General features: G+C 37.8%; 1 protein-coding gene across 3 annotated transcripts in view; it reads right to left on the reverse strand.

Moving 5' to 3' along the window:
- Positions 1-4719: 4719 nt before the first annotated feature.
- PDS5B (PDS5 cohesin associated factor B) overlaps positions 4720-27538 on the reverse strand; it is a 117586-nt gene continuing 94767 nt past the window's right edge. Inside the window, exons 26-35 of one of the 3 annotated variants that reach the window (XM_087758218.1) lie at positions 25521-25635; positions 25012-25144; positions 24064-24183; positions 23660-23722; positions 20762-20907; positions 18569-18674; positions 11309-11751; positions 11116-11217; positions 8116-8257; positions 4720-7306 (exon numbers count right to left, since the gene is read on the reverse strand). In XM_087758218.1, coding sequence (XP_087614344.1) covers positions 7271-7306; positions 8116-8257; positions 11116-11217; positions 11309-11751; positions 18569-18674; positions 20762-20907; positions 23660-23722; positions 24064-24183; positions 25012-25144; positions 25521-25635 — 1406 coding nt within the window. In that variant the 3' untranslated portion in view covers positions 4720-7270. The remainder of the gene's footprint in view (positions 7307-8115; positions 8258-11115; positions 11218-11308; positions 11752-18568; positions 18675-20761; positions 20908-23659; positions 23723-24063; positions 24184-25011; positions 25145-25520; positions 25636-27538) is intronic. The other 2 variants (XM_087758219.1, XM_087758220.1) reach the window with 2 other exon arrangements.

The raw sequence follows: 27538 nt of genomic DNA on the forward strand, positions 1-27538 counted from the left end.
CCTGATACATCAAGTATTTTATCTAAACTAAATATGATAGCACCAAGTGACACTAGTTCTGTGTTATGGCTATCTCACCTCCTTATTTTGGATAAATACAAAAATGGAAAGCAGGCAATGGATGCTGATCTGACATTAAATACCAGAGTTATTAAAAAATAAACAATACAAGTAGCAGAGGAGCTTAGGAAGGAGAAAACAAGATTCATTTTTAGATCTTTGCAGAGATTAAAATACTATCCCATGCAGAGTTAAGTGTAACATCCCGTGACCCGTTGTCACATATTTGTGAGGATAGTACCCAAGCACATAATCATTAAAAGTTGCTGAAGCGATACATATTTTATGAGTAACTTTTCCTGTTCCTTCCATGAATACAAGAAAATGGTTTGGCAAAACTTGATCTCCCCTACTGCAATAATCTTCATTTTCTTTCACGTTTCTACCAGAGACTTGCTTCTTTCCTAATGCAAACAGAAAGAAGTGAACTGAACTTCTGCCAAATCCCTCCAAATTATTCCTCCTTTTGGTTTACACTCCGTTTTGTATTTGGGAGCACAGAGTTGGCTACTTATGCTTCAGGGGAGTCCTTACTTGCCATTTCATTGGATAACGCAGGCCAGATATTGGAAGACAGCTTCACAATTTTGGAGAAGTACTATAGCCTTGGAAGGAGCTCGGTTCACTAGATATTGGGAAACATATCAAAACATAGCAGTAGTTCCACTACTAGTTCTCTAGTTCAACTACGGAACTTGTACACATCTTTTCCCATACACACTGCAGCTGGGTAGTAGTGTGATGACTGCTTGTGTTTCACAACTTGATGGCTGTGAAACAAGCAGCACGATGGCTGCATTTAGAATCACAGAATATCTTGAGTTGGAGGGGACCCATAAGGATCAGTGAGTCCAACTCCCTGCTCCTCCCAGGACTACCTAAAACTAAACCATATGACTAAGAGTGTCCTCCAGATGCTCCTTGAACTCTGACAGGCTTGGTGCCATGACCACTTCCCTGGGGAGCCTGTTCCAGTGACGACCACCCTCTCAGTGAAGAACTGATATCACAAACGAGAAAGATTCGGAAACCTGGCTGGTTGGGGCTCCCTGAAAGGAATGAAAAGCAGCAATGACTGGGCATAAGACACACATTGTCCCCTAGGAGAGGACATATGTATGTGAGGGAAGGGGAGAGCCGTCCTAGGCTGCTAAGAGGTATATTGAAATTAGTAGGAAAGACTGGGTCATCAGGGTGTCACAAAAAGCTGCCAAGAAAAGAGGTCACATTGAAAGATTTAATGAGGGACACTGTAAGAGACATTACTGCTGATGGTTATGTATTGCTATCTGCAGTGTGCACCTGTAAAGACTGTTGCTATTAGGCAGCTTTGACAGCTCTTGTTTCCAAATGGCTTATATCTTGGCCTCTTTTGCCTCATTTTTAGTGTTGCATTTAAATGGATGCTGCCTTAACCTTATCTTCCTACCTATGGAGGTTAGAATCTTCTTTTACCTAGCTATTCCAAATCCCTTACTAATGACATTTGACCTCAGCAGCAGCTATCGCCCTCTTTCCACAAACACACTCTGGGCACTAGTCTCAATTCTATGCATGTTTTTACATATATTTCAACACTCCAGCCTCTTCCTCCAAATCAGAGAAAGCAACATATCCTCAGTTCTCCTCTCTTAAATAAATAATGTTATCATCATCGTCACTAACCTAGCTTCCCTCATCTAGGCTTTCATCTTGAATACAAGACCTCTATCACTGGTCATCTGGTATCAAGTAACTGCTTTCCCATCTCACTTATCTGTTGATTCCCTACACTTGACTCATCTCTCTAGCGCCTTTCAAATTAGTAACTCATTTCTAGCATCCCACTTGTCCCCCAACACACCTCCACGCACCATTGTTTTTCCATCACCTAAACCATACAGAATATAGCAGAAAGCAAACAAAACCATCATTTTTCTCTCCCTTCCTTCTCCAGCTCTTTATCTTTTGAAATGTTTATGGAAGGACAACAGTAACTGCCTTTTCGGGAAAACACAAAGGCAGTTTCTACTGCCTTTCAGTATGTCGTAGGTCAAAGGCTCCAGAGAAACGGTGGTGTGCATCAGATTCATGTAACATGTTACTGCATCTATAGATATGGCTATAAAAAAAAAAAACTCGCTGCTTAAAATGAACACCTTATTGTTTTATTAAATATGGATTAAAAACTCTTCTGTTCTTCAAAATATCTTTAGTTTACAAGAATTTAATTTTGCTGAATATAAACATACTACAAGGAACACAGAAACCTGTAAGCTTAAAATATATCTACCAAAAAAGCCAGCTGTTCCAAACCAGACTATTTCAAGGTGCCGTGACTTCAGAAGAAGGCTGGTTTACATTATCAGCATGTCTTCTCAACATATTAACAAAAGGCTTTTTAGGGCAAGAATGTTTCATTCTAACACATCTTTTTTTTATTACAATACCAACAGAAGTTACTACTACTTCGATTGTTACTAAGTTCACGTGTTCTCTTATACTGCATGTCATAATTTGAGCAATTGTCTTCTACCTATAGAAAATTAATAAAATGCAACAATACTGACATAGTCTTACAAAACCTAGTTTGTAGGTTCAGCTCTCTGAATCTGTTCAGAACCACACAACAAATTTGTGAACTCCAATTTTTTTTTAATAATAAAATTACTTCCAAGTAAGCAGGCAGTGTATTCAATAATACTGCTTTGATTTTCAAAATACTGTGTTCCTTTGTATCTACACACAGGAGGTAGGATATAAGCATCAGAAACTCAGCTAGCCAAATAAAGCACCTTATAAGATGTTATCTATCCTCCAAAGAAACTATATGTTAAAACTAATTCCAACTTATCACATGATGACTAAAATACTGATTGGCAGGGGTGGAAATCTGTATTTGAGAGACTTTCTTCCTTCTTACGTAGATATGATATGATGCTGCCATCTCAAAGGAATATGCAATATACATCTTCATGACAGAAATGAAAGTGCTACTAAAAACCACATCATGACTGTAGTGAGGCACTGAAAAAAAATGCAAGCGTGAAACCTTTTCATTGCTGCATACACACGGTACGATACTATGTTTATCCTGCCTATATAAATATAATGGCACTTGGTGAACTCTGTGCAGAGGTCAGATCTTTTAGACAGCAGAATTCTAAGAACTTTAGAGCAAATTGGGTGGGTTTTTTTCCCTGTATTTCTACCCCAGCTGCCAACATTCAGCTTCTTACTTTTCCACTAGCAACAAAATACCAGAAGCTGTACTGTACATAATGAAGCAGGTGCCCTAAGTATGTTGGACAAACCTACTGACATAGCAGGAAGCCTACTTCTGTCAGCGGTAGGAAACTGCACCTAAATTAGTAAACATCTCTTGTAAAGGCAACATCCGACAAAGATGCAAAGACTGGAATGGCAATCTGTGAGCGTAACAGGAAACAAGCATGCATTCAGGTTCTTCTACTCCTGATGGATGACTGGACAGAGGGTCTTGGTCAGGTGAATTTTATAATTTTGGTCCTCAGAGAGCCATCAGACTATCGGGATGGCCATCGAGAATTCATCTTAATCATGGGTTTGTAGACATGCTGCCTTGGACAAACATGGTGGTGTACCTGAATGTATTTCTTTAAAAAATTCTTTGTCAAGTATGTACTGCACCTACCTTGATGAGGTTGAGATGTATCAATCTCTACAATACATATATAGATATATATTTTTTTTTTTAAACACAAATTTAAAAATATTTCCATCCACAAACTCAGAATTTTGTATGTCTGGGGTATATAGTGTTAAGATACATGTTTGCTCTTTCCATTACATGCCCTGTGTGCACAAGTGTTACAATATTCAAACAGATCAATGTACTTGGTTTTGTACTTGTATTTGCATAGGACAAATGCATTTAAGAACTAACCCCACAGAACCACAGGGATGTAAACTTGCAGGATCCAAAACCTATTGTGTGTGTTCACAAAAGCAGACTTTGATATTCTCTCAAAAACTACACATGCAAAAAATAGCTAGAAAACTGCACACACACCTCTATGTGAAGTTTGGTGGGGTTTTTTTTAGAATATCAGATGACAAACGCTATGCCAGAATTAAGTATTTAGTCTTCAAGTCTAAGTTTTTTGCAAGTTACTCACAAATTGAACGTATTTATTTTCAGTGGAAATGTCTTTAATATGAATTTTTTTAAATTCTGATTTTTTGTTCATATAGATCAAAATGTCAAAACAGCAAGTGTCACAATATTTGAAAAAGGACTCAATTTTGCTAGAAAATAAAGTCACTTGGCAGAGTCAAGTATAGTTAATACAGGATTCTAGATTATCCTAGGCGGAAGATGTGTACTTGACACTAGAACTCTGAAGCAATTTCATGTTTCTTTCCTATTGGTGGATTAGCTAGCCCTATAATATTAATTATCTCAGTTGGTGACAAGTAAAAAAATCCCATGCTTCTGAAATCAGAGTGAATTATTCTTAAACACTAGTATCAAGATTATAATCACGGTTTGCATTTTACATATGAACTACAGATCACTGAAAGTTTCCTGTTGCACTGCAGCAAGAAAAGACAACGTAACACAAATAAGCTTAATTTGCTGCAAAGTACAGCAAGATACTTCGGTAATCTCATAAAAATTTCATACTGGAACTTGTTACAGTGAGTTCAATTTGATCTTTTAATGTAATACAGTACATTTTTATAAACTTAACATCATTGCAGAAGAGCATGCTAACTGAATGTTAGCAATTTATCTTTTATACATAATTATACTCTACTGTAGCTACTGTACGCAGATCTCAAAATGTTAGTACATAAAATATTCATTTTCTTTCTGAGATGAGAATGAACTTAGAAGAGGTTTGAATATAAGAATGAAATATTTGCTGTGCCTATTTCTCAAGAAATAATGAATTACACATTATAACCCAAGAAATCAACATTAAAATTGCAAAACTATAGTTTAAATTTACATTAAACATTACTGATCATAATGTGCATCAATATTCGATGAAGTTTAACCTAACCATGTTTATGCACATAAAGCCTCAAGAGTCTGCAGCAGTGTCAGCATCAGTTTTTCATATTTTTGTATAAAATGGATTTAAAGGTACATCTTCCATAAATGTTTTCAGTGCAATTCTGTCAAAGAGGAAAATATAAAGCTAGCTTTCAATCATTTTATACCATAAAAAAAAAAACAACAACTTGCATTTGCACTGCTGAAGCATAAGTAAGCCAGTTCTATTGTGCCAACTATTTCAAAGTCAATGCAAATCAACCATAATTGCCTTTTTAGGCAGCATTTACCCCATATGTATAGGTATAAATGTTGAAAAGCTGAATACTGGAGCGGGGCGAGGGGGAAGTTAAGCTGAGGCAGAATAATCTAATTGTTTATAATACCTTTTTCCATTGGTAACAAAAAAAATGCATACTGACAAAATGCTAAAGGTTTCTTTACTAGTGATCTTATAGTTTGGAAATCAGTAAATCCATGTTTTAGTATTATCCTTTCCTCTAATTTTTACCGGTCACCTTGCAACTGTAACTTATTTATTGATGGATTATATGAAAATGCTCCATTATTCCATGAGATAAAATTTTCCTAAGTTAGAAACTGATTTTTTCACATGTTGTCAACCATAGGGAACAAGAGGGAGAACAGCACCTGAAATAATATGTGCTTGGCTAAGCATAGTGTAGTAACCTATACGTTTTGGTTCAAAGACACAGTTTGTAAACTGTAAAACTGCATACAGGATACTGCTTTAAGTATTTTCTTTCTATTTTTTTGCAGGTTATACCTAAAAAAGAAAAAAAAAACAAACAAAAAACCAAACAAAAAACCAACCTCTCTACGGTAGCACAAAATAAAAACGGAGCTTCATTCGTATCTTGAATACTTTGACTGCAATAATCAACAGCTGGTTATTCAACAAAAACTTAGCTCTTCATACCAAAAAAATTTGGCTCAAAAAACCAAAAACAAAACAAAAAGGTACAATAAACTCTCAATAAAAGGTTCTCTCATGAGGCAACCTACCATATACTACTGCTAGATACGAGTTTCCAAAAAAACATTACATCCCATTTTCAGCACATTTTTCATAAACATGCAACTTCACTATAAAATACAAAACACTTGGCTCTCAAGAACAGCTTTATAAAGACACACTGCATCAATAAAATTTTTCTTTGTGATTAACTTTACATTGTAATAAGAACTGTATTTTCACTAATGTTTATATATCAGATTTCATATTATAATGTAGTAATAATTTGCTCTTTGTGAACTTCATGTTCAGAAGGAAATATCTATACACATTAACATACTAGACTATTAAAAACTCAGTTACAGAATTTTATTGATACAGTAGATTAATAAAAACTGATAGGGGAAGATAAAATGGGTCGGGTATTCAGTACATTATTTAATAACACACTTTTAAAATTAAAATATTTTAAATCCTTTTTGAATTTTCAATGCCACTAGAAGTCCAGAAAAGTCTGGCATCAATACTGAGGTGTAAAACAAGTCAAACAACTTCTTTCACAATTTGCATCTCTTGTATTATTCTATCGAACATTGTTCAACTGTGAAAGAAAGTAATTTAGCACCTCTGATGACAGGTAGGTGCCTAAAAGGTAAACACTAGGTTAGATTCATGAAGGAAACAAAGACCGTTTTTCTTTTCTTCTTCTTCTCAACAAATAGTGGCAAAAGAAAGTGGCACTATTTGTTAAACTGATTTTTTTTTTTTCACAGTTAAATGTCAACGAGAGTACAAATACGAACACTGACAGATATTGCTTGAGATCAATTTTCAAACTGTTCTTTTTTAAATCAATAGATCCAATAAACAGTGGGGTACTGTCAGTTTAAAGCCGCAGATAAAAGCTATACAAGCACTTTAGAAGTCAGAAACATTAAAAAAAGAACTATTTACAGTTTTCTTCTTTAGTTCATATGTCTACAAAGCCAGCGCACATTACACTTCACAAAAATCCACAGTTAATGATATCAACATGTGTGTGGCTAAAGCTTGTGACCTAGGGACTGCAAATGCAAGGGCAGTAAAAGTAAAATAGGTTTTCTCTTTTTTTCAGCAACCCCATTTGTGCACTAACAGCTTCATTCAGTCTCAAGCTTTATATTAAAAGCATTCTTCAAAGCTTTCACCTGGAAGGCTGCTAACTACATGCTCACTCATCGCCTTTCCCTTTTGGAAGTTCTGCGACGGACCTGTTTGGAGAAAAAGTATTTTAAATGTTTTTACAGGGAAGTTTCGAAAAATTCAAGAAGCAATATGTTTTATAGCGGAAAAAATGCTTACTCTCACAATAATGTTTGAGTAACTGTATACAGTGTCATTCATACTCATTTTATCACAGGTACAAGTCTCAGTCGATAACCAGGACATAACTTTGCTTGATGTTACTGAGCCTGTGTCCTTCAAGTATTCAAAAATAATCTAGTTTCTTTTTTCAGAGTTTTCATACACTCAGATGCTCCAGTCATCAAATGTGTCCAGAAGTGTGAAAGCATTCCCAGTTACCCTTTTAGTATTCCTACTAACACTACTAACATATTTGTATGAAATAAACTTATTTTAACATATTTGCATATGCTGGTAAGAGGAAGAAATCGGGTTAGGATTCTGCTCCAAGATTCCATACTTATTTTCCAGTACTATTCATTTTGTGTTCCTGTTTTGTATAAACATTATTCACTATTATAATCTAGTTGAGAAGAATGGGCATGAGTTACCTGGAAAATAATTCCCATGAGGTACTACACAACTCAGGCAGACAGATAACAAAAGCTATACAGAACAGAAAATTTAAGATGCTTGACAAAACCTGACATTTTCTAAGAAATGCACCTTCTCTGGGAAACTACAGTGCAATGCCACTACACAACAGTGGCAGCTGACAACCACTTCCTTCCAGAAGGAAGGTTAAGTTCTAAGAACAGGAGAAGTCATTCTCTCAACACCAATATGGAAAGGATACCACAAAGATCACAAAGAAAATCTCAGGCATTTCTCTTACATTGATTGTGGAAACTTCCTCTTCTTCCATTACTTCTTCCTGGGGAATGTCATCACTGACAGGTGAACTACTCTGAAATACGTCCATCTCTTCACTAGATTCATTCTCTTTACTTGCTGCTTGTTTGGAACGTCCTGCACGGCTACAATCAGAAGAAAAATAAAGATCAGTTTCACAGTCTATGTGTGGGTCTGCACATTTATAAACCATATGAGAGCAAACATTCTACTTTACAAGAACAGCAGCCTTAAAATTTCATGTTATATAATACTTCCACCTTATATACCTATCTAGTTCATCCATACACGAAACAGAAGAAGTGAAACTAGGAGGCTGGACAACAGCATTTGAAATCCAAATTCTTCCAGAACACAGGGCTAGGAGTACAAAGTTTTGCATCTATAGAGAAGACAGATTTTTCTCCTCAGTGCCAGAATACAGGCCAAAGAAGGTTGACACAACAGTAACCAGTGAACAGGAAAAGCCAAACAGCCAGAAACTGAATACTTGGGTGAGTTTTTTTTTCCTGCTATTCAATTCCATGAATACATGTACTCTACTTCCATAGGAGTTTATACACAACAAAATTTTAATAACTGCATCTATATTTTTACAGACCTAGAAGAACCCATATTGCTATTTTATGAAATTTAACACTATAATGAACCTAAATGCAAATCTTCCATGCAAGCTTATGCTAAAGAGCTAGGGATAATCAGGATAACAATACCTTAATCAGAATAATCACGAACAATATGTCAGCAATATCTTAAATTGTCTTTGTTAGTCATCAGAGCTGCATCACAAGCAAAAAGCACCCATTTGCTTTAAAAAGAAAAAAAAGCCAACTAGGTATATATCCAAAACTACACAACTGCACCCACATTACCATTTTGGTTTGGGTCATTAGCACAGTTCAGAATCAAATCACTGATTCATCCCACTTACTGCACTTTGGTTTGATTCACAAATCTGTCCTGGTGTACCCAAACTAGGTAACTTTTTGGTTTAAATTAAACCAGAAACTCTGTTCCAGGCAGACAACAAAAACGCTTCAATCACCAGAGGGGGGCATACAGATCCAAAACAACTGTCCTCTGACAGCATCAAACCACACATGTGGTGGGAATTTTCAGTCCTGAGAACCACACTAAAATATGTACAAAAAGAAAATCTCTGAATTGCATATAGTAATTATAGTATAGCGGGGGTTTCAGCACCAACCAACCAACACGACATCCTTTGAGAAAGAATACACATTAGCCCAACTCAAGCCTTCCATGACTGATAGAAGCAACAGAATTGAAAAGGAAACAGAATTATTCACAAGCTAGGTTTATCTTTTCACATACTGCAAAAATAAGCCAGTTCACATGTGCTAATTGGTAACCCAATTAGCTATCAGAAACAGGTTATACAATCACCTCATAGGTAAAATCCCAAATTCTTATGCAAATCCATTCCCAAGGAGCCCAGAAAACTTTCAGCATTTGGATTAAATATTTTCTATCTTGTGGTACACAGTGCTGCCCAGTCTATCAACTCCCTTCCGTTAAAACTGCTGTAGGTAAGTATGTAGAAAAGGGAGAAAGGTCTGACTACAATTCACTTTGAAGACAGGAATTACTGTGGTCTCACCTTTTTCTTGCAGATTTGAAAAAAGGACAGTCAAAATTTGGGTGGTCTGATCACAAAAAATAAAAAATGCATATGATTTTTTTGGATGAAATCTGGAATAGACCCAACAACTCTGAACCCTGAAGCAACTTACTTGGGCTCCTCATGCCAGGAACAATGTACATACACATAAACGAGAGCTGTGCCTGTTACTGATCATGTGTACTGATACAGTTTACTTTCTGTTTAAAATGGGGTAAAGAAACATGCTGAATTCAGTGATTTCACTGAGAAGTGAATCAGAAGCTACTTAAGTATTTATTAAAAGGCATCTCCGACAAATGCCACATCGTGCATCACCCAACAAGAACTTGTTGGCATGTCTTCTCTGCATGGCAATAGCAGCTTCCAACTCTTGTTCCACTGCACGTGTAGCAGTGACTTCTGTAGTAACCAAGACAGTGTTGGGACCTGTGTTTCTGGTTACAGAGTAAAGGAGCGGGAGAGGCCTGACCTGAGATCGGGAAACAGAACATTGGAAAGGTCGGGATATTGTGTGTGCGCAATGCCAGAATATGCGACCTGGTGTGAAACTAAAATTTGAATTGAGGGTACGAACTTGTTCAGGCAAAGATCTCTGGTATGGAAAAAGCAAAAAACCAAAAAAAAACCCACAACACAAACCCAAACCCAAACAGTAAGCCAGTAAGTCCTGTTGACTTGTACACTCCTGCTTTACATATATTGCATGTACAGAAAAGGTAGAGATACCTGTGGTTTCCTACAGCAGGCACAAGAAAATGAAGTTAGCCACAGAGTTTACCCTTATTTTGGAGCTTAATACGCCTCAGAATTTTCAAAAGCTACCATCCTTCATAGATTGTAGCACATTTTATTCATTTGGAAATGATTCAAGTGGATAATAAGAAGGCCACAAATTAGAAAGTAAGTGAACATTAGTTTAAGGAGAGTCAGAATAAACTTATTTTCCACAATACTGTTTCACCACAGTAACAATTTGATTCTTCCTCCCCATCCAAAACAAATAGGAGCACTTTTCACTCCTTGAAATCCTAATAATAATCCTAATAGAGCCCTATCTTCAAGGCCCTCATGTGCTTTATTGACTTTTCTCCTAGAAGAGCAAAGCTACATATATGCTACCTGAGCACATTAAAAACTTACTCGTAGCCTCTTGCTCTGGTTTGAGATGCTCTAGGAGAAGTGGCTAGGGAAAACATTTTAGAAATAACAATGACAATTTATTTTCTTAACTGTCAATTAAAGTATTCTGAAATATTTTCAGTAAATGATTGTTTGGGTGCACAGAGGCATATTTTTAATTTTCACTAAACACAAATTTAGAAAATATTCACCACTTACACGTTTTTTTGCTGTGATGGTGGTGTTTTTGATGGCCTTCCTCGTCTTTTCTGTGGCGTAGACTGTGCTGATTCAACTGTACTAGTTTCAGATGGTTCTGCTCTGTTTTGAGGAAGACCCAAATTGCAAAGTATCAAATTATAACTAAGGTCCAAGGATAAAAAAGATGCAGCTTACAAGAAGACTGACTTACCTTTGCGGTGTTCTTTTCGGTGTCCTATTTTGCCTGCCTTTTGGTTTTTGTTCAATGTTTTCAGTTTGCCTTTCTTCCTCCTCCTCCTCCTCTTCTGCTGCAGCTGCTGGTGTTTGTTTTTTTTTGCTCCGTTTTGATGACTTTGCTACTGGTTCTTCCTTTGGTGTTCCCCCATTATTTGCTTTGGGAGGGCGTCCTCTTCTCCCTTTCTTTGGTGGACTGTTCTGTTCATCCTCACTTTCTATTACATCTTCTTTTAGCCTTTTTTCCTCTTGCCATTGTGTTTCATCAGATTCTGAAACAACTGCAGGTCTCTTCCTTCCCCGTTGACTACCTCTAAGTTTCTGCTCTTGACCCAGTTTATTCAGGTCATCTATGCTTAGTTTCTCTTCTGAATCTGTGATAGCTGCCTTCTTTCTTCCTCTAGGCTTCTCCATCTCTGACTGAAAAGGTAAAATTACATATTTTAATTAAAAAAATTAAACTGCCATATTAAACTGTCACGTATGCAAAAGCTACGGAAACTGCCCCCCAACAAAACAAAGAGTCTTCCAGTTACACAAGTTGTCTACTAAGATCGTCTACCATATCCATTACAAAAACCTTCGCAAAAGTAAAATACATACATACATATAAAGTGCCAGACAATAGAGAAAGATTATTTCAAAGGTGAGCAGTTAAAACACTGGAGAGTGTAAGGTCTTCCTCATTTGTGTCCTCAGCTGTGGCAAACACAATTGGCTAGAACATCCATAACTGCATTTTTATCAATAGGAAAATATAAAGATACAGAGGATGGGAATTGCCAACTTCTGGCTTCAACTCTGTTGTGAGCTGCAGGGTGCTTATGCCTGGCTCCCATGCTGGCAGCAGCAAGGCACTACAACAGAAGACTGTGGGCAATGTGTCTTTATAATTGAAAAATGGAAGGACAAGAATTAGTGGTAGCTGCCAAAGCACTGCTGTGAGAGCCGCACTAAGACTCAACATTTCTTCTGTGCAGCAAAAACCCACAGCCAACTCTTAGAAGAATAATAGAATGGTTTGGGTTGGAGGGACCTTTAAAGGTCATCTAGTCCAACCCCCTGCCATAGGCAGGGACATCTTCCACTAGATCAGGTTGCTCAAAGCCCCATCCAACCTGACCTTGAACACTTCCAATGATGGGGCATCCACAGCTTCGCTGGGCAACCTGTTCCAGTGTCCTGCCACCCTCACTGTAAAAAATTTCTTCCTCATGTCCAATCTAAACCTACCCTCTTTCAGTTTAAAACCATTGCCCCTTGTCCTGTCACTACAGGCCCTGGTAAAAAGCCTGTCCCCATCTTTCTTATAAGCCCCCTTTATATATTGAAAGGCTGCAATAAGGTCTCCTTGCAGCCTTCTCCTCTCCAGGCTGAATAACTCTCTCAGCCTTTCCTCGTAGGAGAGGTGTTCCATCCCTCTGACCACTTTCTGTGGCCCTCCTATGGACCTGCTCTAACAGCTCCATGTCTGTCCTGTAATGGGGACCGCAGAGCTGGATGCAGTACTCCAGGTGGGGTCTCACCGGAGCAGAGCAGAGGGGCAGAATCACCTCCTTTGACCCACGGGCCATACTTCTTTTCATACAGCCCAGGATGCGATTGGCCTTCTGGGCTGCGAGCGCATGTTGCTGGCTCATGTCCAGTTTTTCATCCACCAGTGTCCCTAAGTCCTTCTCTGCAGGGCTGCTCTCAATCCCTTCATCTCCCCGCCTGCATTGATACTGGGGATTGCCCTGACCCAGGTGCAGGACCTTGCACTTGGCCTTGTTAAACTTTGTAAGGTTCACATGGGCCCACTCCTCAAGCCTGTCAAGATCCCTCTGGATAGCAGCCGATCCCTCTAGCATATCAAGAAAGGCAGAACCTTTTCTGCATCATAAGTTTTCAGAACAGAAACTATTCTGGAACTCGGGGGGGGGAAAGGAGAGTTTATGACCTTTGGAAGAAGGAGCAGGTAACTCAGGAGGACTACAGGGATGTCGTGAGGTCATGCATGGAGAAAATTATAAGGGCCAAAACCCAACTAGATCTTAATCTGGCTACTGCTGTAGCATAAAAAATGTTTCTACAAATACATTAGCAACAAAAGGAGGGCTAAGGAGAACCTTCATCCTTTATTGGATGCAGAGGGAAACATAGTGACAAAGGATGAGGAAAAGACTGAGGTACTTAATGCCTTCTTTGCCTCAATCTTTAATAGTTAGACCAGTTGTTCTCAGGGTACGAAGTCCCCTGAGCTGGAACACAGGGGTGCAGAGCAGAATGAAGCCCCCATAATCCAAGGGGAAATGGTCAGCGACCTGCTACACCACTTAGACACACACAAGTCTATGGGACCGGATAGGATCCACCCAAGGGTACTGAGAGAGCTGGTGGAGCTGCTCACCAAGCCACTTTCCATCATCTATCAGCAGTCCTGACTAACTGGGGAGGTCCCAGTGGACTGGAAGTTAGCAAATGCGACACCCTTGTACAAGAAGGGCCAGAAGGAGGATGCAGGGAACTACAGGCTGTCAGCCTGACCTCGGTGTTGGGGAAGGTCATGGAGCAGATCATCCTGAGTGTCATCACGCGGCACGTGCGGGACAACCGGGGATCAGGCCCAGCCAGCATAGGTTTACGAAAGGCAGGTCCTGCTTGACTAACCTGATCTCCTATAAGAAGGTGACCCGCTTAGCGGATGAGGGAAAGGCTGTGGATGTTGTCTACCTGGACTTTAGTAAGGCCTTTGACACCGTTTCCCACAGCATTCTCCTGGAGAAACTGGCTGCTCATGGCTTGGACAGGCGTACTCTTCATGGGTAAAAAACTGGCTGGATGGCCAGGCACAAAGAGTGGTGGTGAATGGAGTTCAATCCAGTTGGCGGCCAGTCACAAGTGGTGTTCCCCAGGACTCAGTACTGGGGCCAGTTCAGTTTAATATCTTTATTTTATTTAATATTTAAAAAAAAAAATATTACCCACCTACCATTTCATGGGGACCAGAAGTTCAAGTATTTACAGTGTTTCACAGTTTCATACCAATGTTTGTTTCAAACTAACATTACTGTATTTCAACGCAAACACTCATTTATTAGTATTTGCCACATTGCGATTTAATCTACACAATGACAGTTATGCCACTTAAAACCAGATTGAATGGTGTTTTTTCCTTCACATCTCCCTTGTGACATAAGATAGAAGTCAGCTTACAAATATATGTCTCCACTTTAGCCATAAACCCCGGTCAAGAAAAGCAGGAAGAAAAGCTAGAAAGGATACGAGGAAAAAAAAAAAATGTAAGAGAAATCAAAGGACAAAGAATTACACTAGAAGAAAATAAGAAAAATGTTTGGAAAATAATGACATCTCCTGCCAGTTCATGACTTCACTGACAAAATCTGTTGATCTAGATCCTAGTAACATCCTCGTTACTCCCTGTTCTATTTGCTTTTGCAGTGATTGTGCACATCTGTCATTGCAGCTGCTTTTACCAGTTAAGTAGTTGTAGCTAAGTTTCAAAGTAAAGTTTCCCCTTCACATTAAAGGTGTCCCACAACCTTAGAACCAACATGTTACTCTGTGATGTAATCTAGACAAATATCCTGAATAGTAACATCTTTAAAACATGGACTTTCTGGTCCCAGATTAAAATTCTGCTTCTCAGTTAATGCTTGCTATAGTCTACTCCTCAGCTCCAAAAATGAGTTCTGAATCAATGACCTTAAGCAGCTTGCTTACATGGTCAAAGTGAAATACAAATGCCTTCAAAAGTACTTGAAATACTAAATTGTATTTGCTTTATCACTTAGCTTTGTCTGTTACCAATTCAACCTAATGCTTCTAAACACGAACTGCATGCCAGCAGCCGTTTGGACTCTCAGACTTTTCACGGTTTACAGCTGAAGTGACATAGCAATACAGGAAGCATCAGAAGTGTTATTTCTTTGACAAGAGATTCCTGATTTTTCTGGTTTTGTTATAAGCCAGTTTGCTTTTCCCACAAGATATCACAGCATAAGATAGTTATTTGCACTTCAAGACAAGCAAAAATTCAGGACATTTTTACTAGTCAGTAGCTTATGTCCCAAGCAACCTAGGAAAAAAAAAATGCAACAGACTGACATAATGGGAGAATAGAGAAATGTCAGACAGTCAAAAAAATAAAGCAGCAGTGACATCAGATGTAGGACATGCTTAATGCATTCTAGAAAATCCAGTTGTGACAGATCTGATCTTGTTTGTATTGCTACTTTTTCATGCATATCCCAAATACTACAAAATTTACAGACTGCCAGCTGTTATTAAGGCACAAACAACGGAAATTTACTAGTGGTATGTGAAATTCTTATTATTTGAACTGCTCTTAGAATTACAATACAATTATAATTTTCTTTGGTAGTTTATTTTTCTGTATTCTGACACAGGTGTAAAGACTGCTTGAGACAATATTTAGCCTGTTTATAATTTTATTAACATATTAAAGCACTACATCTGAGTGAGAGTGCAAACCAGTTTTGATATCCTCCTGACGAACCTTTAGCATTACTGATCTACAGAAATACATAAATCCATCAGTAAAATTAGTAAGGACAAGGCTACCACTTTCAAAGGCCTGCCACTCTCAAAGGCCTTGGTTAGAATAGAACAGGAATAGGAGTACAATATTTTCAGTTGGAAGGGACCTACAACGATCATCTAGTCCAACTGTCTGACCGCTTCAGGGCTGACCAAAAGTTAAAGCATATTATTAAGGGCATTGTCTAAATGCCTCTTAAACACTGACAGGCCTGGTTAGTGGTCATTCACTAAAATCTCTCCCTGAGGCAGACACATGTAATTTCTCCTGAATGATCATGACACTGTGAAAGAGCATAGCAATGACACCATTCTGCTGCCTCTTGGGGTTCAATGTTCTCACAGAACAGTTTGTTTATCTAACAGCACAGGCAATTTGCTTGTTAATCATTAAGACTATTTTACATCTTATGGGATTCTATTGGTCTATAAGTATCAGTTAGCTAGCTCGCTCTGCCCTAAAAGCCTGTTGAAGACTGTATTATGCACGGACAGCTTTAATATCATGCTACTTCTACTTGTGATACCTGGCATTCAGAACCAAGCTTTTTCCTGCATTCACTGCAGTACAAGTTGCATGCAAGAAAACAGAATCCATATGGCTACTCAGACAACTCTTCCTTGAAATCCAGTGTCAAATCATGATGCCCTGTTGGTATTCTAAATAACCAGGAGAACAAACAGTTGCTATTCCTTACAGCTGTTGAAAGGAAAACACAGCTGGCTGGAAAAGGAAAACATGCCTTAGCACCAGTGATGGGACAGTACAAAAAAAGGCAAAAATTATAATGCATCAACACTGTAATGAGGTATTATCACTTTGCTAACTATGAGCAAGAAACCATATATGATACAGAATATACAGCCTCAGAAGGCAATCTGAAATTTCAGACAGGTTAAACCTCTCCCCCAAAACTCCAGTACGGTTGATCATACTTAAACTAATCAAATTAATTCTTCCAAAGCTATATTTCAAGTAAACATAAAGAACACATTAAAAAAAAATCTCTACTATATGTTGGAGGACTGTCATGGTTTAACCGCAGTCAGCAACTAAGTACCACATAGCTGCTCGCTCACCTTCCTTCCCTTTGGGGGGGGGGGGGGGCTAAAACCCATGGGTAGAGATAAAGACAGTTTAATAGGACAGCAGAGGGGGGGGGGGGGGGGAAACGACAAACCATGCCAACAATAATAATACAATATACAAAACAAGAGATGCACAATGCAATTGCTCACCACCTGCTGACGGATGCCCAGCCTGTCCCTGAGCAGCAATCGCTGACCCCCAACAAACTCCCCCCAGTTTATATACTGAGCATGACGTCATATGGTATGGAATAGCCCTTTGGCCAGTCTGGGTCAGCTGTCCTGGCTGTGCCCCCTCCCAGCTTCTGGTGCACCTGGCAGAGCATGGGAAGCTGAAAAGTCCTTGACCAGTGTAAGCACCACTTAGCAACAACTAAAACATCAGTGTGTTACCAACATTATTCTCATACTAAATCCAAAACACAGCACTATACCAGCTACTAGGAAGAATCATAGAATAATTAAGGTTAGAAAAGACCCTTAAGATCATCGAGTCCAACCGTTAACCTAGCACTGCCAAGTCCACCACTAAACCATGTCCTCAAGCACCACATCTACCCGTCTTTTAAATACCTCCAGGGATGGAGACTCAACCACTTCCCTGGGCAGCCTGTTCCAATGCCTGACTACCCTTTTGGTGAAGAAGTTTTTCCTAATATCCAACCTAAACTTCCCCGGCGCAGCTTGAGGCCATTTCCTCTCGTCCTATCACTTGTTACTTGGGAGAAGAGACTGACCCCCACCTCGCTACAACCTCCTTTCAGGGAGTTGTAGAGAGCAATAAGGTCTCCCCTCAGCCTCCTTTTCTCCAGACTAAACAACCCCAGTTCCCTCAGCCGCTCCTCCCAAGACTTGTGCTCCAGACCGTTCACCAGCTTCGTTGCCCTCCTCTGGACACGCTCCAGCACCTCGATGTCCTTCTTGTAGTGAGGGGCCCAAAACTGAACACAGTACTCGAGGTGCAGCCTCACCAGTGCCGAGTACAGGGGCACTATCACCTCCCTGGTCCTGCTGGCAACACTATTCCTGATACAAGCCAGGTTGCCATTGGCCTTCTTGGCCACCTGAGCACACTGTTGGCTCATGTTCAGGCGGCTGTCAACCAAAAAGAAAATTAACTCTATCCCAGACAAAACCAGGACAGTAACAGAAGTCCAAGGAAGATATCAACTTGAACAATGTCCCAAATGCTTCATCAACAATCATCAAAAAATCCTGAGAACGAGACAAATTGTGGACTAATTCTCATCAACCTAGCTCTAGCAGAATCTACACCTGTCAATATTACCAATATCCTGCAAATCATAACTGGCAATCTTGAAAGCTTACAGGAGCTGTCAGTATGATGCAAAGGTATGTATGCATATAATGTACACATGAAAAACAGACAAACTGAACCTTTTTTCATTGCATTTTCATATCAAACTCTAAACAGATTTTCCATCTTCCATTTCCAGTTTACAACATCAACTCAGTTTCACGTTTCAGCATATTTTCTTGAATGATATGAAGTATGATCATATTAATGTTTATTTTAAAGTCCTGGTGACTTAAAATGAAACATCTGCAATGCAACCGAACAGCTCACCCTTACAAGATCAGAGTCGTCCCTTTTGTCAGTTTTCTTCCCTGGTAAGGGCGAAGCCAGTGTGAATTCTTCATTTTCACTGTGGTCCATTTCAGTACTGTCAAGTCTAGAATGAATAAACATTTATTCTCCTCATTATTATAATACAGTGGGCAATTGTTTAAAAAAAAAAAAAAACAAACAAAAAAACCAACCTATATTAAGAACAACAATCTTCAGAAGAAATCTATTGCTAAACCATGAACAATTTGGCAGAAAGAAGCTTTCGCTCTGGCTACAATAGCCACCATGTATCACAAGCCAGAACATCTAAGTCTCAGGACAAAGGTGTCAATCATAGGCCAAGCTGGATTTTCCTTTTTCACGTACTTACTGAACCTGAGTTACAAGAGATCTGTGCGTTTGTATACATTTGCATACACTTTCATATACCAATCAAAGATCCACACGGACACGCTGGCCAAAGCACGCACACTTTCCTACGGTGAGCTTTCGGCAATAAAACATCAGATTTAGATTTCAGAGGCCAGTTCATCCCTCAGCTTTCTGTTGTTATTTAGGGCAGCAATTTAATTTTTATTTCAGTTTCTACATATGTAAATGTGGACAATAATACCTCCTGCATATCTAAAACACTGAGACTCACAGACAAGAGGTAATATGCATAAGCCAATACACAAAAGTAATTTCATTTCATCTGCCCTGGGGTAGGTAGAAGCAACATTTTTAAATAACAGTGCACATTTTTTAATGAAAAGAAATATGCTATGCACTGAAATGAAAAGTGGTATTCAAATACACAAACTCTTAACTCCCTGGCCTTGGCACTGCATAGACTGAGAAAGACGTTCTCACTCCTACAAGTTTAAAACCTGTAATAACTGTGACATAATTAGAAGCTCAGTTTTTATACATTGTCTTAACAGATGCAAGCTTGCCTGTATATATTCAGTCCGACTGAATTGAAAATACCATGCATAGTGAATCATTACCATCACTTCTAGAGGACTTTTCTTCTTTGGTATCTGCACTCAAAACACTAATCAGTTTAACTTCGGTGAACTGGGGAGATCATGAAGATGACAGAACATGTTAGGCTGTGAGTGCAGAATTTTTTAAATGAACTGGATGTAGAACAGTATTGGTCTCAGATTCATTTCACTGGATATATCCTATATATATATATAGATATATCCTACAGATATAGCTATATATCTATATATCTCTACAGACAAGAGTCTGGATTCCAACCTGTCTTTAGCCAATAATGTATTTCAGCATGTGAACCTACATGACTTGTAAGAAATAAGCCTTTCTGTGGACTTTCCATGGAGTTGAGAAGTATTTCTTGTAAAACACTGCATTACATTTAAAATTAATATTATGTATTAAATAGTCACAGAAGTAGCAAATGAGAAGTCTTATTTCCAAACACAACATTTCCTCACAGTCTTGAATGTGAGAAAATAGGAATAGTAGGGGCTATGCAATTTCAAAATGTCTGTGAAAAAAATTTATGATAATGTGAATTTCAGTTAGAAAAATGAACATAAGATACAGTAACTGATGAATAACCTAAAAATTGACACAAAATAACCTGTAATTTTTAAAAGACAGATAACTAGAAGACTACTTCTCTACCATTACAGTACATTCCCCTCTCCATCACAGAAGGAATCTAAAATCCAAAAATGTTTATCTGCAAAGTCCAGCAAAGTTCAGAAGGGATTTATAGAGAAGGAAGTCATGCGAGATCACGACAATGGCCTACCAGTCCTCACTGTCTGTGACACATTGTTAACATTACAGCAGGCCACAAGGTTCCTAGGAACTGCAGATGTATGTATACACACACACACATATACACACATATACATACATATATAAGTGGGGGTGTGCTTATACAAATATATATATTTATATACACATATATATAAAAAAATAAACATATCGGGCTCTCCTTCCGTCCTACAGCCAACTCTGGATGTGATTTGATTCTGGTTTTTATTTTTTTTAGAAGCATATTTCTGGGGTTAGAAAGCCAAATTAATGGTTTCAGTTATGCCAATGTGGTACTATAACTTCAAAATAAGATAATAGAATTCTGTTTCTCACTTAGAAAACATTATAGAAATATTCAAAGTTTCTGTTACAAATACTAGAAATATCAAAGCCCCTTTGTTGTCTACCAACCTCCCTTTGATCCTTCCTGGAGAGCTTGGATTTGAACTGCTGCTGGCATTGCTTACAGTTTCCATTCGTGAAGATTTGGATTGAGACTGCTTGCCTGCTGACGAAAGAGGCTTATTAACTGCTCCAAGAACATTGGCTGCTTTGGGCTGAAACCAAAAATATATTTCCTTTATTTTAAGCTACAGGTTTAGATATTGTTAACATGTACTATGCTTAAAATATTCACAGATTTCACTTTCTGCAATCAATATCTTAATTTTAAGACAAAGCTATAAACATTTTCATATGAAAATTACAACAGACACCAGAAGGAAGCTGACACAGCTGTAATCAAATAGCTAGCTGCCTACAGTATTCTTCTCTCTATCCTCTTCTCATTGGTAGTACTGGGTGCTCACCTGACCTTGCAGTGAGCCACTTCAGGACTTTTTGTGCAGTTTGCTTTCTGCTGATCTAGCTGCCTGAACCAGCTCACCATCTGGATCAGATAAGCATCTGTACTGGCGAAACAGAAATAGCAGCAGGACAGCCCTTTCAGCAAAGAAGCCATTAAACTGGCTTAGCTGTAATGGCAAACCACAGTAGTTTCAACTGGGAATGAATGAATGGGAGCCTCAAAAATCAAATATTGTGGAGAAGATTCTGATGCTTCATGCACAGATTTAAAAAATGTTAGGCTTTTAATAGGTGCCAAAATTTCCAGACACTGGTGAGCTTCAGGTTATTCAATTAAGTGGATTATCTTTCAGACATGCCAAATACCTCCAGCTCATACTAACTTTTGAGAGAGTTGAAAGAGTTCAGTTACTCCTAAAAAGAATACACCTTTATGCCAAACGCCCCCACAAAAATGTTGAATTAAAGACCATTCCCCACATTTCTCATTATCTAGGATGATCCATCTTCTATTGCAATATTAGATTCTAGCTATGTCTCAGGTTAGTGACAGCTAAAAAAAAAGTTCAACATGCAGATCATAGCAGCTTTGAGTGCTCCTTTTTCAGAGATATGCACCATGGATGTGCTGGTTATACTTTTTATAGCCGGAGGAAATTTTACACTTAAAACAAAGATTCACTCTGCACTGAGTACAAGAAAACCAGCATTTCCTTTCCAAAAATAAACCTTGGAGAACAAAATCCAGTTTAAGAATTTACATCTATTAGTTTAGAACTTAACGTTAATCAATAAGTGAATACAGAAAGAGCTCAAAAGCAGAGATGTTCAAATTCACACTGGACTGGACTTCCTACTAAGGGGGGACTAACACTAACAGGTCCTGCACTAACAGTTCCTCCCTTACCACAGGACCTACACTCAAAGCCTTGCTGCCCTCAGATACCGTTCCCTGCTTATACCCACTCCACTAACATCCACTCAAACTCATCTTCCATTCCCCAAAATAAGACTCCCTAGACCAACTCTCATTCCATGTTGCTCTCATGATGGTGAAGCAACTGAAAATTTTTGGTGGTCAAATACACCTCTGCTGTTTGTTACAAAGTTTCAGAACAACAGAAATGGTGCTAGAGTATCTGGTGCTAAAAATTTAAAATAATATAAAAGCTACCATAGGATTCAAAAGAATTTCAAATTAGGATATATGAGAGAGAGCACGCTACTGGAGAGAGTCCAACAAAGGGCCACTAAGATGAAGATGAGACTGGAACATTTCTCTTATGAGGAAAGTCTGAGAGAGCAGGAGCTTTGGACTAGATGACCTTCAGAGGTCCCTTGCAACCTCAAACATTCTGTGATTCTGCGATTTTTTTGTGATAGCATAAACCACGTTTCTTGTTTAATATTGTCACAGTACACTTAACACATTAAGTCTGGGACAAACTAGCAAGAATGTTTTATGTCAAAAACTGGATGAGAGAACTTAATATTGACTACTGATCAGAAATTGGAAGACACAACTTCCTTTTAAAAACTTTTGCGTCTTCAGTGAGAAGTGAATCTCTAATCCATGGAGTTCAAATACTCAAATGTGCAATACAGTGATTATATATTCCAATCAATAAATGTTGGCTTTCAACTTCCAATCAAAAAGATGCTCCTGTATGTATGCATTTTTTCCTAACTTGCATTCCTCCTCTATTAGTAAGCTACTCACAGCTAATGCTTCATTAGCAAAGTTAAGGGTAATGAAGATGCTGCACTTTTTTTTTTTTTTTTTTTTTTTGCAAGGCAGCAAATTAATGTTCTTCTGTAACCTAGAACAGGACACACTAATCCAGATGAAAACCACAATTTGTCTTTTCCTTTACTAGATTTTAATTTTATTCTAAAGAGTACCTGTGTTTAGTTTTAGTGACAGAAGAACATTGCCATTCAATACAATACATATTTAGAAAGAACATATTAATATAACCATAGAACAGTCAGTTATCTTCTAAGATACTGTAAAATGGTATTCAGATTTGCCAAAGATTGATTTATGTGATTTTTAAAATAATTTATATTAAGAGTTTTCCATAGCTGTCACTTCATATGCAATTTTTCTGCAGAAAAAAAAGGTTAACCATTTTGCAAACTTGTCAAATATTATGGAGTGGTTGGGTTTTTTTTGATTCTCTCTTTTTAAAGACAACAGGCTTTGCCTACTACTACCACAAACCCAGCATAGACAGTAGCAGTTTTCCCTTCTATCTCTTTCTTCCTACCTGTTTACTAACTTTGGCATATAAACCCTTTGAGCAGAAACAATGTATTTTCTTAAACTTGAAGTGTTTCATTAACTACATGTTAGTTTTCCTTGGGAAAAAAAACAAAAACAAAAAACCAAAACAACCCAAAACAAAAACAACCAACAACAACAAAACACAAAACACCCAAACCAAAACCACAAACACAGCACCAAAACCAAAACCACAACCCCACCACCACCACACATACCTTTCCAGGAGTGAAAAAAGACTTCATTTCCGGAGGAAGATAATTTTTGGTGTTACTGAAATTCTGTAAAGAAAGGAGGCGGGGTGGGGGGAAATCACAGCAATAATCAATGAACAAGATATATACATTTTGGAGGCAGTACTGAAAGATTTTCTTTACATCATTTATGCTTTTGAAATTTTAAACCTGAACAACAATATCTTGGGAGGGGGGCGGTCAGGAAGGAGAAATCAGTGTGTGTCCACATGTATAAATATTTACAAAAACATACATACATACATATTCAACTACATTATAATAGGGAAAGGTCTGAAGTTACAAGAGCTATTGAAAAAAACCCTGAATTACAACTAACAAAGATTTAAACAGACCTATCTCAAGAAAAAATAAATGCCAAGGTATACCTTGTCAGGCTGAGTAAAATATCTGGCTGGAAGTACAGGGTCTTTAGGGGATTCCAAACTGTATGTTGTACTCTTTGACATAATGATATTCATTGCTACATCACAGACTGTGTATAGTTTCTGTAAATAACAAATTTTTAAAAAAAACAAACAACACTTTAGAAGTTCACTGCAAATCTTGACAAAAGACAGTATCTTTTGAGCACAGAACTACAAGAACTCACAGTTTAAAAGTAATCATCTTAAACATTTAACATCAGCTTGCATCTTAAACAGTGTATTGCAGGGTACTAAAATATAGGAGCAAAAGACAAAAGCACTGTAAGGCCCAGCAGTTAAAGACAGCTAGCCTTCATGATCTTCCTGCACTTAACAATAGTGTATGCCAAGGTTTCAAAGACAAAGCTTTAAAAAAAAAACCAACAAAAAACAAACAACAAAAAAACCTCATCTCTGTGGGAAAAGCAGAAAAGTGACAAATCTGTACATTATGTGATGCAAAAACCTCAAAAACAAGATCAGGGGTTGATACATTCACTACACAATACACACCGCAGACATCTAATGAATGTATTTTTCTTCCTATACTAAGCTTACTCTTGCACCTTTAAAATGAAATATTACAAAGCACTTTACTGGATGATTTGAACAGTAAAAATTATAGTTTACATATACTTAAAGTTAGCATTTAATAAGCTTACTGAGACAGAAATAGAAGGACTGCAAACTATTACAACTCCCTTGCAAATGTGCAAGATCTACTAAAGCATAGGAAAATAACTGTCATCTGAACTACAATAAATACAATCATTACAGTGTATAAAGTATCTTCTCCCACATACAATTCTATTGAAAGACATTTTAAAGTTGGTGTGTAAACAAAAAGCAACTCATTTCCAGAAGCAGCCCAGAATTAAATGCAATTTCCAATCAAAAAGTATCACCTACTTCATTCATTTTTGGATCATCTGGTCCTTGAGCATCCTTAGTCTGTTTGATATTTTCTACCATTTTTCTGATGAACGCGTGACTATTGTTTTCATTTTTAGCCATCAATATTTCCAGTATGAACCACAGGCACCTAAAGGCAAAATGCAATACTCCTCATGAATAAAAATGCAAAAAAAATTCTTTTAAAAAAGCACATTTGAGAAAGTGGCTTACGCTAGGTTTTACTAATATTATGAATTTGAACAGTCTAACTCTAGAAAACTAATTCTTTAGAAAAAAAAAAAAGAAATGAAGGTAGGATGAGCAGAAGGTGAAGATTCCTCTGTAAGATATCACAGAGCATTAAAAAAGCATATATACTATTTCTCACAATATTTTACAGAAATAACTGCCATTGTTATGTGCACTGGACAGTGTATTGGGGTACCACAATGAATTAAAATTTCACTTTAATCTAAGTTAGATTGTTTTAACCCTAGAAATAACACTATTAAAAGTAGTCTTACTCTTTAATGTCCTTTAGTTGTTCAATGTCCTGGACTTTGACATAATCTGGGTCATGAGCTAGAAGATGGATAGTATAAGGAACAACGTACTCTGGCAGAAGTGACAACAGTTTCTCTGAAAAGCAGAAGAAAGATGCATCAGAAGACCACACATCAAGAAATACGCTTTTCTACTACAGAGGAAAGAACAAAGTATAAGGTCAGCATACATTAAGATAAAGTATAGGCACATGTGGGCCTATCATTTCTTTATGATGTTGCATCTTATGGTTGATGTGCAGATGTTTCATGCATGCAAAAATTAAGATTTTAAGTATCTCTCACTCAGGTCTGCATATTTTCTAGACTACAGCTACAGTCACCTCCTACTCCCAATCCCTTCCTCGGTTCAAAGATTGTATCCTGAAAGACTTTGAAAAACAAAAGTGAGGATAGATCACAAAATCCATGTTAACTGCAAGATGCGAGACCAGCACAACTGCAGGATAATCTACTAGTCTGTCTTTGGTCATTGCAGCCTTGCTGTCAACAGAACAGAAAGAGATTCCCTTTGCAGAGGTTTAGCAGTCAAATTGCCACGTGTTCTCCAAACCCACAGCCTACCTTATTTGTTTAAAAAAAGGGATAGGAGGTAACACGAAAGCTGTAACAAAGTAGTAGCGGACTGAGTTTGAAAGGCTCAGTCCCACTTGAACAGAACAGCACAACTGAACTATGACATTCAAAGCATTCAAAACCTTTTCTAGCATCCTCTGAGACTTGTAAGTAGTCCTAAGCAAGGACTGCAGGAGAAAGTCTTTCCTACATCACAACAGTCCAATGGCCTATTTTCCTCAGGGATTCAAAATGTAAGGATTGTTGCCAAAGGTCCTCTCAGAGTGGTGATCACAAAATACACATTCCATAAGGTAACAAACAAATTCCTGAACTAACCAACACTATGCAGAGTGAACTTCAGCACCTCAAAGTTTGATGACGAAAATCAGAATGAAAAAGGTCATATCCCACAGGGCAAGGACAACAAAAAGACAAGTTGTACACCAAAAGTCAAAAAGCATTTTGCAGAAAATGTCCACACTGCTTTCTTTAGCCTAATGACTGAGAGGAACTGGAGGATACACAGAACACCTAAGTTATTAAACCTGTGCAACAGGCAGGATGAAAGGCAAGGAAGGCATGCTAGTATTCTATGTATATTACCATGTTACAAACATTTGATCTTGAGTGCTTGTGGCAAATGCAAAGTCATAGTATTAACATGCCTATGGATAAACGCTTGAATGTACATGTGACGGAAGGAGGGAAATTCCTGGCTCTGCTTTTGAAAAATCACATTTTTGAGCTAATGAGTGGTCATGAAAGACATGACCAAGTCTGCAAAATCTTCTTTCAGTAAGCTTTTAACTATCCCATATTAGGTTATGAAAAAGTCCAAACATCTGTAAATCATTATATATAATAATATCTGAAAACTATTTTAAAATACATTAGAACACTGACATTTTTATCTCTAATATATGCATTCATATGAGATGTGCTTGACAAATATTGTGTACATAAAATGAAATACATCATTACTGTAGATTTCACAAGACTAACTAAATAATTGCCATGTAATAATTGCCAAATAATTAAGTCTTCTTACTCAATCTATCCCATTCTTAAATGTCTGCATAAATAGGGATAATGCACAGCCGATGTACAATATTTGGATTAATTCGTAACAGCAAGGAAAGCGTTCAAAATTAATAAAGGCCCACAGAGATAGGGCTGTCAAGTTCCAAGGACACACTTTTAGACAGCCATTGCAGTTGATGCAGTTAATTATCAAGAGCAATATCTCTACTAACTAGACTGTAAGCCATCATAAGGTTTGAAAGAAACATTAAAATCACCCAATTTCTTTCTATTTCAAGTTATATTTATGTAATTGAAATCCACTGTACTTTGCAAAGCAGTTTTTAATGTGTTTCAATTGACTTTCCACTATTAACCTTAAAAAACATCCTTCACTGTTT

This window comes from Nipponia nippon, unplaced genomic scaffold, assembly GCF_047370975.1.
Source record: "Nipponia nippon isolate SJK-2023a ecotype South Korea unplaced genomic scaffold, ASM4737097v1 scaffold_2, whole genome shotgun sequence".
In the NCBI taxonomy this organism is placed as follows: domain Eukaryota; kingdom Metazoa; phylum Chordata; class Aves; order Pelecaniformes; family Threskiornithidae; genus Nipponia; species Nipponia nippon.